Source organism: Plectropomus leopardus, chromosome 7 (genome assembly GCF_008729295.1).
Source record: "Plectropomus leopardus isolate mb chromosome 7, YSFRI_Pleo_2.0, whole genome shotgun sequence".
Lineage (NCBI taxonomy): Eukaryota > Metazoa > Chordata > Actinopteri > Perciformes > Serranidae > Plectropomus > Plectropomus leopardus.
This window is the reverse complement of record NC_056469.1, coordinates 33,212,409-33,223,626: the sequence shown is the minus strand read 5'-3', so window position 1 is coordinate 33,223,626 and position 11,218 is coordinate 33,212,409. Positions and strand designations below refer to the sequence as shown.

The 11,218-nt window shown below is 40.8% G+C and overlaps 1 protein-coding gene across 1 annotated transcript in view; it reads left to right on the top strand.

The window, feature by feature from the left end:
* The first annotated feature begins 561 nt into the window (after positions 1–561).
* The window catches only part of prdm1a (PR domain containing 1a, with ZNF domain), a 17,795-nt gene continuing 7,138 nt past the window's right edge, over positions 562–11,218 (top strand). The window contains exons 1-4 of the mRNA XM_042490340.1: positions 562–765; positions 3,898–4,239; positions 7,187–7,306; positions 8,802–9,054. Of these exons, the coding sequence (XP_042346274.1) occupies positions 739–765; positions 3,898–4,239; positions 7,187–7,306; positions 8,802–9,054 (742 nt within the window). The 5' untranslated portion in view covers positions 562–738. The remainder of the gene's footprint in view (positions 766–3,897; positions 4,240–7,186; positions 7,307–8,801; positions 9,055–11,218) is intronic.

Here is an 11,218-nt window from a genome sequence, read left to right as displayed (position 1 = left end):
GAGAGAGAGAAAGGATAGAGAGGGAGAAACTGGGAGAGAGGGGGAGCGCGCTAAAGGATGTCAGAAAGAAAGATAAGAGAGAGAGAGTTAAAAATAAAGGAGACAAGGGCAGATCAGTCCTGCCCCCTACAGGCAGAGGGTGTGTGTGTGTGTTGATTGAGTCACTGTCACAGGACGTCCCTCTCCCAGTTTCCCCAGGAAAACACACATACACATACACATACACACACACACACACCTTCATCATTGAAAGACAACTTTATTTTTTATGCAGAAAAAGTTGTGTTGCCAGTGTGTGTGTGTGTGTGTGTGTGTGTGTGTGTGTGTGTGTGCGTGTGTGTGTGGAGCTCGTGGCCTCAGGTGAAAGCGCCTGCTGTTTCGTCCCTATAAAGAAAAGAAGTGTGTGTGTGTGCGTGTGTGTGTGTGTGTGTGTGTGTGTGTAAAGGGGGTAGTGCTGTGGGCGGGGCTACGAGGAGGAGGGTCGTGTGGGCGTGGTCTGTGGAGACAGAGAGGCGGTCCTCTCTCCAGTGTAGTCAGATGGATGTCGGTCACTGTGAGACATTTGAACGCAGGACACGGAGTGGATCATACACACTCACACACACATACACACTTGGACACACGGGAGTACCAGCGCGCGGAGCGGGACGGACGGACAGAGGGGGAGAACTGCACCTGTCCCACACACACACACACTCCTCAGACACACTCATAGAGAGGATCCGACCGGTCGTCCCTATGTGTGGATGGGACCAAAGTTACACGGTGAGTCCGGAGAGCGCGAGACACCCGCTGACTTTTACACTTTTACATTAAAAACAAAAACCAGAAGAAAAAAACTTTTTACCTTTTCACAATAGATTTGAGCTCCTTTAGTATCTGATTCAACTTTTACTTACATTTAATAAAATGTATTAAATTTTGTGGAATTTGAAAAGAAACAAAACTAGTCAATTGAATGTAATTTTTAAGACTTTTTGTGCAACTTTTAAAATTGTTTTGAATCAGATTTTTTTTGGTTTTTTTATGCTTGTTTGTGTGTTTGCAAAAGAGGATCAAATCTCACAGTGACTGTTGGTAAATAATGTTATATTTTATGGCTGGAAATTCAAAGAAGTTTTTGTTTCTGACGCAATCTGCTGAGAGGTTTTTTGCTTTTTAAAAATTATTATTTAGTTAATTTTTTAAAAATTATTTTAGATTATTGTAACTGCTGCATAGAGGTTTTTCCTTTTGAGTGAGTTTAAAGTTATTTTTTAGCACCTCAGTTTGGGATTAAATGCTTTGTTTTACTCTAAAGAGTTTAGATTTGATTTTTTTATGAAGATAATTGGACTCAGAGGTGGACAAGTTGTTTTTTCCACTCACATCACTGTGAATTTGATTTTCCTCTTCTTGGATATAAATTTGATTGCGGATTTTGCCCTGATTGTTGGTTAAACAGCTCTCAGAGTTTCATCTTGACTTACTAAACTAGAATTCCTGTGACTGTATGCACACTCAGCTTTTGTGTTTTCAGTTGGTCTAAATGTGCGAGGGATGAATTGTTTCTTGGTTTTTTTGGTTTCACTATTAGTTCTCGATGTTGCAGCTGTTATGCAAAAGAGAATTGTGCTGAGAGCTGGAATATTGAGAAACATCATTTTTGGATGAGCCTCATTTAAAAGGCAAATGGGGCAGAAACTGGTGCTCTCTGAGGGGAAAGCTGCAGCCGCTGTCGGGGAGAAATTACAGTTTCCTGATGGAAAAAGTTTTACAATTCAGATAAATGGGTTCTGTGGTTTTGTGAGATTTGAATGTGATTTGAATGATTTGCTTTACTTCAGTTTGAAAAGTTTTACTGTAAAAAATGTGGAAGCAGACTGTTTAGGGCAAAGAACATCAGCTTTTTTGTAAATGATTCATGGTATTTTATCATACAGCATTTTCTTGCAAGTGTAGAACAAGAAAATTTAAAGAGTGATCTGAAAGATCATGAAAAGCATCAAAACTTACTACTCAAAGTTATCAAAAACTGTTTGGTGTGTGGAAAAAGAGCAAACTGTGAAAATGCTATTTTTAATTTTGGCTGATTTGACTTGAGTTCATCTCTTTGTGTCGTTTCTCGCTGCTGTTTTGAGGGAAAGTCGTTAGCTGTGACTGCAGCCAGTTGGATGTGAAATAATTTTCTTTCTTGCGGCTGCACAAAAATTCAGTGTGGTCACTGAAGTTCTGCAGCTTTCCGCTCGCCTGCGTGGGATGAGCAGCATGTTTTTTCCCTCAGTGGATATCTGCCTCTGTGTGTGTGTGTGTCTGTGTCTTGGGTGGGATCCCTGTTTGAAGTTTTGTTTGTGCTGCTGTGGCCCCCCAAATGGAAAAGTTTTGGCGCTCTCCCTTCCTCATCGTCCCCCCATCCATTACCAACACACACACACACACGCTGGGAGTCGGGATGATTTGCCGGTTCCGCTGCAGTGCCACTCTGCTTCCAATTTTAGCTTCATTCAGACACAGACAGCGTTTCCTTCCTCTGTCTTCAACCCCAGGAAGAGACGGCAGGAGGAGGGGGGGGCACAGGGAGTAAACACATTTTAACGTCATAATCCTCAAACACTAATAATGAGTTACACTTTCATTGTCCAAAAAAAAGAAGTGAAACAGAAAAAAAGAGCGCAAAGAAAAAGTGAATTTGCTTCAGAGAGACTCTGATGGAGAAACCTGAGTGAAAATGTGCAATAATTCACAGAAAATGTGTATTTGACAAAAATCTTCACTGTGCATTTCAGCTGATGTGTAAAAGTATCACATTTGATTTAAGTATTTTACAAAAAATAAATATCATTAGTTAATAACATATAACTTTAAAAAACATCAGTTTGATTCTAAATTCATAATATAATGACAGATTTATGAAAGAGGAAAGGACTTTTATCACTTTGAGTGAGACACGCATTGAGCTCCTCTTCGTACCTCTGTGATCAAAGTCTCCTCTCCATCTGACTCATTTTACAGTTTGTGGTTTTTAAAGATAGTTTATAAAAAAGATCAAAATTAAATCGATCAGTGAAATTAATTTGTGAGGTGTGAAACATAAACATAATATTTCTTATCACAGCAGAGGATAAAAATCAATCAAATAAAAAAGAATAAGAGTAAAACTTATTTTTTCTAAACTTTGTTTTGATTTTTTTTTTCTTTTGGCAAATAAAATCCAAAATATAAAATATTATCATCACTATATTAAAACTCTCCATTAGCCATGACTTATGCAGGTTTTTCTTCCCTAATTGTTTTCCAAATTACTTCACGTTTTCTCCAAATATCTGACAAGACAAACTGTTTCCTGTCTGTTTCCGTGTGTGTGTGTGTGTGTGTGTGTGTGTGTGTGTGTGTGTGTGTGACAGCAGCATTAGTCAGACCCCCCCCTCCTCCCTGAGTCACCCCCCCCCCCCCTACATAATAATCACTGCCCTTCCTCTCCTCCCCCTCTTCATCCCTTCATCTCTCTGTTTTTATCTCCATTTGTCTTCATCCTTTTCTCTCTTTTTATTTCTTATCTTTTTTCCTCCCACATCTCCTCTCTTCACTTAATCTGTTTTCCACTTTGTCCTCCTTCCCCTCTTTCATCTTTTCTTTTTCTTTCTTTCTTTCTTTCTTTCTTTCTTTCTTTCTCTCTTTCTTTCTTTCTCTTTCTTTCTTTCTTTTGTTCTTTGTCTTTCATTCTTCCTTAGTTGTTCGATCTTTCTTTCTTTCCTACTTATATTAATTTATTAATTTATTCTTTCTGTCTCTTTCTTTCTTTCCATTGAATCTTTCTAAATTTCGACAGTTTTGTCATTGGTGGATATGTTTAAATGAAAGAATATTAATAATTAAAAAATGTATTTCTTTGTCCGTCCCCCCGTGTCTCTGATGCAGGCGACCTCTCATAGCTCGGCCATGTTGACCAGTGAGGGGGCGCACACCATGGAGCAGGACGACACACACCATGGAGCCAAGATGGCCTCCACCGCCACCAGCGGCGGCTCAGACAGAGCCGAGACGACAACAGGCACGGATGTGGACATGGAGACGGCGGTGGACGTGGAGGAGGCAGACATGACCCGGTGGACGGAGGCTGAGTTCGAGGAGAAGTGCACGTACATCGTCAAAGACACGGCGTGGGAGGCGGGGCCAGACAGTGACATCATGACGACAACCAGAGCTGAGGCGTCGCTGCCCCGGAACCTGGCGTTCAAACACCCGGCTGACAGCAAAGAGGTCAGACTCACACACACACACACACACATACACACATTGGCAAACGTACAAACTTTCTCTCCAGTCACAATCGTTCACACACACTTAGGCAGAGAAAGCCATCTGCACACACTCGTGAGTCAGCCGTCGGTCATGTAATGAAGAGGGGGTCGTGTCTCGCCATAAAACTTCACACACACATTACAGAGAGGAATCTGTGTGTGTGAGTGGGTGTGTGAAACGCCCGAAGCAAGAGTTTTCACACACACACGTACACACTCACTGTAACTGTAGCTGTGTGTACACTGAGACTTCATCGGCTCGAATCAACGCAGGAAAACTCATCCATCATCTGAGGGGATGATGACGGCTTTATCCCAAATCTGTGTGCGTGTGTGTGTGTGAGTGTGTGTGTTTCAGCTTCATTAAGCCTCAGTCCTCAGATGAGCTGCAGTACTGGCAGCCGCTGACAGGGAGCGCAGTTCTACATCTCAACAAACACGGCACATCAAACAGCTTCTGTCTGCTGATGTTTCAGCTGCTCAGTGACGTTTAATTTTCACATAATGTGAACTTGGACCCTTCACATGCTTCACGTGTCAAATCTGCAGTGGCCTGTAAGGTCAATGAAGCTTTATGTCATTCAGGGTGTCTTAAAACACCCGAAAGTTTCTGTCTATAAACAGAGCTTGGAGCAAAATAGCAAGAAACATGAGCCCAGTTTACAATTTCAGTTAAGATTAGAGTATTTTGAAGGTTTTCCAGCTTATACAACTCAAATACACACAAGAAAAATAATATTACCAATACTAAGTCATTACTTTTCAAGCAGTGACAAACAAAAGCATGTTTTTCTGACCAAAAAGGCTGAAGTCATCGCTTACTGTGCCGACCCTCGTTGCATTATTTGTTTTCCACTGTTCTCTTTAGATTTATACCAATAATCAATAACTGTATCAACCCTGCAGTTATAGGTTTTGGTCAGTCTTTGTTACCAGGTAGAAAAAAAAATTCATTTGCAAGATTTGCTCTGTAAATCTTTCTCAACTAATCAAACAGCAACCTTGTGACTTTCTGACAAACCTGAGCGGATAAAGTTCTGGTCATTGATTGAAGTGGAGGCGAAAAAGTCAAAGGTTGAAACTGAGGTTGGATAACAGTGAGGTTTTGCACCGAGGCAAAATGAATCTCTGGTGATGTGAAAAAAGTGAAAAAGAGAGGGTGTTATGCTTCTGAAAGTTCAAACATTAGCTGTAAATTTGCATTTTCCAACAGCTTTCATTTTAAAATCAGAGGACCTTTTAACTTAGTCACTGTTTGGTGCATTTCGAGTGTTTTTCATTCTTATTTTTTCTAATAATTTTGTCTGTGTTCATGCAAATAGCATACATTTTTGAAAACATGCATTGTATTATTTCTGGTTGTCAATCTGGGCTTTTGACTTTGAATTTGTCATTTTGACTATCTTCCACCTGTTGACGTAATTTTAATCATATTCGGCGTAAAAAACGAAAAAAAAAACTTTGCATGTAGTGTATTGAAAATAATTCAATTTTTAGCCTGATTTTGAAAAGCGTATTTTGTGCAGAGTGATACAAGTGAGTGTAACATTAAAATGGGCCCTAAGGGTTAAAAATGCTCAAAACAGAAATATGAAAACAAATAAAAAAGAGCACAGAAGAAACTTTGAAATGATCATATTCCATCTATTACAGAGTTTGAGGTCATCATAGACTTGAGGCTTCCTGGTAAAAAAAAGTCAGTGAATCTCCTGCTGCAGGGGAAGATCTCTGACGTGTTTTTTGATTTTTAAAAAAAGTGCCATGATTGCAGGTCAAAGGCTCACGACTTTAGCAATTCTCACACTTTGTGAGTTCCTCTGTAAACTAAAAGTGGCGTGATCACATAGATTTTCTCATCAGGGTTCTTATCAACGGGAAACTGAGGCAAGATGCAGAGAGAGAAAGAGATATGCTATCAGCTAATATTTATCTGGACTGGAAGAAGAGAAAGGCTGTGGACAGGAACTCTGATCAAAGGAGATTGAGTTTTTGGTTCAAAGAAGGAGAGAGAGCATTGTAAAAGTCTGTTAATAAGTCAGAAAACACTGTCTGGCCCTTTGGAGGGAAAAAGGGGAAGAGGGGATTTCCCGTGTCACCGGGGGTTTGGGAAAGACGTCTGTTTGTGTGGGTTATGCGTGAAGAAAATGTGTGTGTGTTTCTCTGCCATCCACGGCTGGAGCCTGACATCTCGTCGCCACATAATCCCTCTCTTTTCTCCTCTCTTCCTCCTCCTCCTCCTCTTCTTCTACCCTTTTTTTGGCTCTTTGATTGAATCAGGCGAGAAACAAAAGATTTATTTTTTCTTTTGAGTATCTTCCCTTATGAAGCGTCTGAAGTGGCAGAGTTTTAGTTTGATGTGGCAACGAGTAGAGGTCTGACGAGAGAAGAAAAAGAGAATTGAAAGATGAGATTTTACAGTTTTTCTCCGACCACACACACACACACACACATCAACTCACACTCCGAATGAAGTGAAGTGTGAAGTTAGTTCATCAATCATCCTCTGTGTTGACAGCTGGTTGATAGTGTGTGTGAGTCTCTATTTGTCCAAACAATACAACTTAATTAGACTTAAGGACGTATTTCACTAATGGATGTGCATGAAAACATGCACAAACACACACACACACACACACACACACACAGACACACACTCCAACACTATGGCAAGCTACCTGGTCAAAAACAAGTTCACATGCAAAAAGTTCAACAAGTTACAATCTGGCGTTTCAAGATGTTAAAGGCGACAAAACATTTTGAATAAAATTTAAAGATCCTCAGACTTAACGAACACACAATCCACTTCAAAGTCCTCTCTGACTTTTTGTGTGTGTGTGTGTGTGTGTGTATGTGTGTGTGTGCCTGTGTGTGCGCACGTGTGTGTGTGCGTGTGCATGTTGGTGCAGGTGGTCGGCGTGTGCAGCAGGGAGTACATCCCCAAAGGAACTCGCTTTGGTCCCCTGGTGGGTGAGATCTACACGGCCGACAGCGTCCCCAAAGATGCCAACCGCAAGTACTTTTGGAGAGTGAGTACACACACGCAAAGGAAAACACACACACAAATACACTTCCTCAGAAGCCGGAGGGACCCCTTCCTGTGATGTCACACACGTCTAAAGTCAGTCAGTGGAACAGGAAACTGGGCTCGCTGTTTTTAATGAGACAGAGCGACGGGGATATGATGTCACCTTCGCACAAATAACATGTCACGCCACGGTTCCTGTAAGCCCGCACACACTCTGTTCGGCAGAACATGCTCCATCACTACCAGTAACTGTCTGAGCGAGAGCGAACACACAGGCTCACACACACACGCTCACACACCACCTACCTGACCGCCGCCCACACACATGTGAGTGTGTGTATGTGTGTTTGAAAAGAAAGAGTCACTGCGCTGCAAACCACAAGCAAGATGCTCAATCAGAAAGGTGTTCCATTCATGCTCATATCTCACTTTCTCACACACACACACACACACACACACACACGAACTGAGCCGAGAGAAACAAGTGAGCGAGAGAGAGAGTGAAAGAGAGAGAGAGGGGGGGGAGGCAGAAAATGAGTTTGTCCTTCCTTTCCCTTTTCAATATAAAAGAAGATCTACTCCTCCGGGACACACGTCTGTCTCTGCCCGTCCATCTGAGGGTGCAGACACGGTGAGGAACGAGGGGATGGAGGGACGGAACAACAGATAAGAAAAGATGTAGTGAGATTTACATTAAAACTGGCTAAAATCAGTCTTAGTTAGTCAATTAGTTCATTATTTATTACTTTTTATTTGGTAAGTTAATCAAACTTATTCTTGTTGTTTGTTATTTATTGTAGTTATTAAAGCAAACTCTTATTTTTGTTTATGTTTGTTTACATTTATTTACTGAATTTTGCTACTATTTTGCATTTTTCTCTTAGCTATGTACTAATTGAGGCTATGGACTCTAATTGAGTCACTAAGTTTTGGGTGTTTACCCAAAGTTTTTAGTCACTGTTTCTCGCTTCTAATTTGCTCAGTTTGTCAGTATATTCATTCAGGGGAAGAAAGGGAGGGACAAAAAGATATAATTTTACATTTTACGGATTTTGTTCCAGAAAAATTGCTTTTGTTGCTTTTATTCCGACTGAATGAACTCATTTAATTTTGTTAAAACTTCTGTCTCATCTGTTATTATTTCTTATTTTATAAATTATAATTTGACTGACTATTTTTCACTATTTTCTGCAGTTATTTAGAACTTAAGTTTAAGTTGATAAACTTAAGCTAAACTTAGTTTAACTTAAGTTTAGTTTATTAGTAACCCATTGCTTTGCACTTTTAGTTGGTCATTTTCTTCATTATCAGCATAATTTTCTTATTTACACATGTTTAGGGAGTGCACAAGAAAAATCAACAAAACTTTTATTTGAAAAATAAAAATGTCATTGTTACCAAATCAAATCAACCACAATAAATGTTAACGTTTAAACAATGTTATAATCTTACTCAGTTTTTTTCTAATATTTCCTGTCTCCTCTCCTTGGCTTCAGATCTACGAAGGCAGGGAGTTCCATCACTTCGTCGACGGCCTGGACGAGACTCGCTCTAATTGGATGCGGTACGTGAACCCGGCACACTCGGTGGCGGAGCAGAACTTGGCAGCATGTCAGAACGGCATGGAAATTTACTTCTACACGGTGAAGCCCGTCCCAGCCGGCGCTGAGCTGCTTGTCTGGTATTGCCACGACTTCGCCCGACGTCTCCACTACCCGCCGTCCGGAGAGCTGATGATGCAGAAACTCAGTAAGTCAATGGGCAAGCTTTTATTGTGAAAGAGCAGGGTGTTTTTTATTAAATGTGTGATGCTCTGAGCTGCTGTCATAAAAAAATCAATAGACGATGTAGGTGTGTCTTGAGTGTGTCCTGTCGCCGCTCTTAAAGCCTCTCAGTGTTTTTGAGTGTATGTCTCCTTCCTCTCTGAATGTTAGCCTGTCATTATCTTACACACACACACATACATACACACAAAAATACAAGACCAACAACCTTTCATCTCTGTCAGTGCCATCGCTGTATTTGTGTGTGTGTGTGTGTGTGTGTGTGCACCAGTGACAGTGTAATTACACAGACAGGGGGATATGGCCCCTAATGCCACAGTCTTACACACTTAAAGACCCGCTTTTAACATGAAAGCTCACACACACACACACAACCTTGCTCAACCTCAATAAAAGCAGCAGAGACTGTTTGCATGACGGTGTGTCTTCTGTGACCTTTTTATGTGAGAAAAGTCTCCGTCCTCAAATAGAAGTGTTTTACTATTTTTCTGTTAGTCTTTAAATAACTGTATTAACCCAAAACATACATCGGCCCCCCCATACATTTTCCAGAGACATCTTGAAAATGTTTGAAATGTCCTAAAGTTCTAGAAACTCCCTAAAAGTTTCTAAATATTCTAAAGTCCTACAAACATCGTAAAAACCTGGAGATGTCCTACTACCTACCGACTGGCCCCTGGTCTCCTGTCTTTTTGCAAAAGTGCCCCCCAAAAACAAAACAAATGAAGCATCTCTGCTTTAAGCTAAAATCTGAAATGAGAATTACCTCAACAGGAAAGAAAAGACACAAATCTGGACGTGCACTTTTTCATGACTCGGCAGACTGGCTGCACTCAGCCCCTTTAGCTGAGCTGATCAAAGAGTGAGTGAGCTGAGAGGAAAACAAAGAGAGAGAGCGGGAGCTCAGGGGTTTCCAGGTGTGACTGCAGGCTAATGGCAGTGTAAAGGTGGTAGAGGAACCAGAAGCTCCAGCCTGGGCGACTCCAGGGCCCACAGAAAAATGCGCATGACTTCAGGGAGCGAGGCAGGAGGCACCTTGGCCCCCTGCCTGCCCCCGTCCCCTCTCCAAAGCCTGAGTGTGTGGATACACTTTATGTGTTGCCTTTAATTAGCTGCTTCTTGTCATTTGGCCCCACAGGCTTCTGTTGACCCACCAGTGACTCCAACACTGATGTTTACCTGCAACACAAACACTCACCTGAACTTGGCTGCAGTTTTGTCTTTGGTCTGTCAAACTTTAAAGTGGCAATCCTGGAAGATTTGGTGACACCTGAAGTAACTAGTGATGATAGCAAATGTAGTCTGACACTTAAGTTCTGAGGCTGCAAAATAAATAGCAGTTGTTTTGATATGAAAGTCAGGCAATAATTTGGGATTTTTCCATCATTCTGTGACTTTATGCTGCACACTACATGATTCTGCAGACAGCATGTGCATGCAAGTTTTGTCAAACAAACCTGCTAAAGATAAGATGTAGTACAGCAGAGTTGTGTACACAGCTCTGCGGCAGAGGAGTATGCCTTTCAGTGAGTGTGTGTGTGTGGGGGTTGTTTTGTGTTGTGTTCCCATCAATGCTGATCTGAGCCAGAGAATATAAATACCCATTACTGCTGCAGAGTCATTTTGGAAAAATGTTCAGAAATCTTCTAATTATATATTTAGAATTTTAATACAAAAAAATAAAATAATAAATAATAAAAACTCTTTTTTGTGCTCAGGTAACTTTCTACTTCTTTTTTATTAGTTCCTTGCTAATTCTTTATCCATTTCTTGTTAAATTTCTCATTGCCCTCTCTCCATGTTTTTGAAAACGAATCTGCTAAGATGGTTAACAAAAATATATTCATTTGAAGATGTTTAAATTTTCATGACGTTCTCTTTTTTTTTTTAATTGACCAGTCTGATGAGTACGTGCCTAAAATGGCTCCTTGTGACTGTTGGAGTTACGTTACATACAGAGTCAGAAATAATCTCATCGGCTGAGTAAAACCAAGAAAACCACAATCTTTCTGACTAAGAAACGTTAAACCGAAACCCAGCCACAAGGGCAAAAGGTAAAAGAGGAGGAAGCTGATGAATCCTGGTAGTGTTGCTACAGACTGAAAAATGTAATCTGATAATTTAATGAT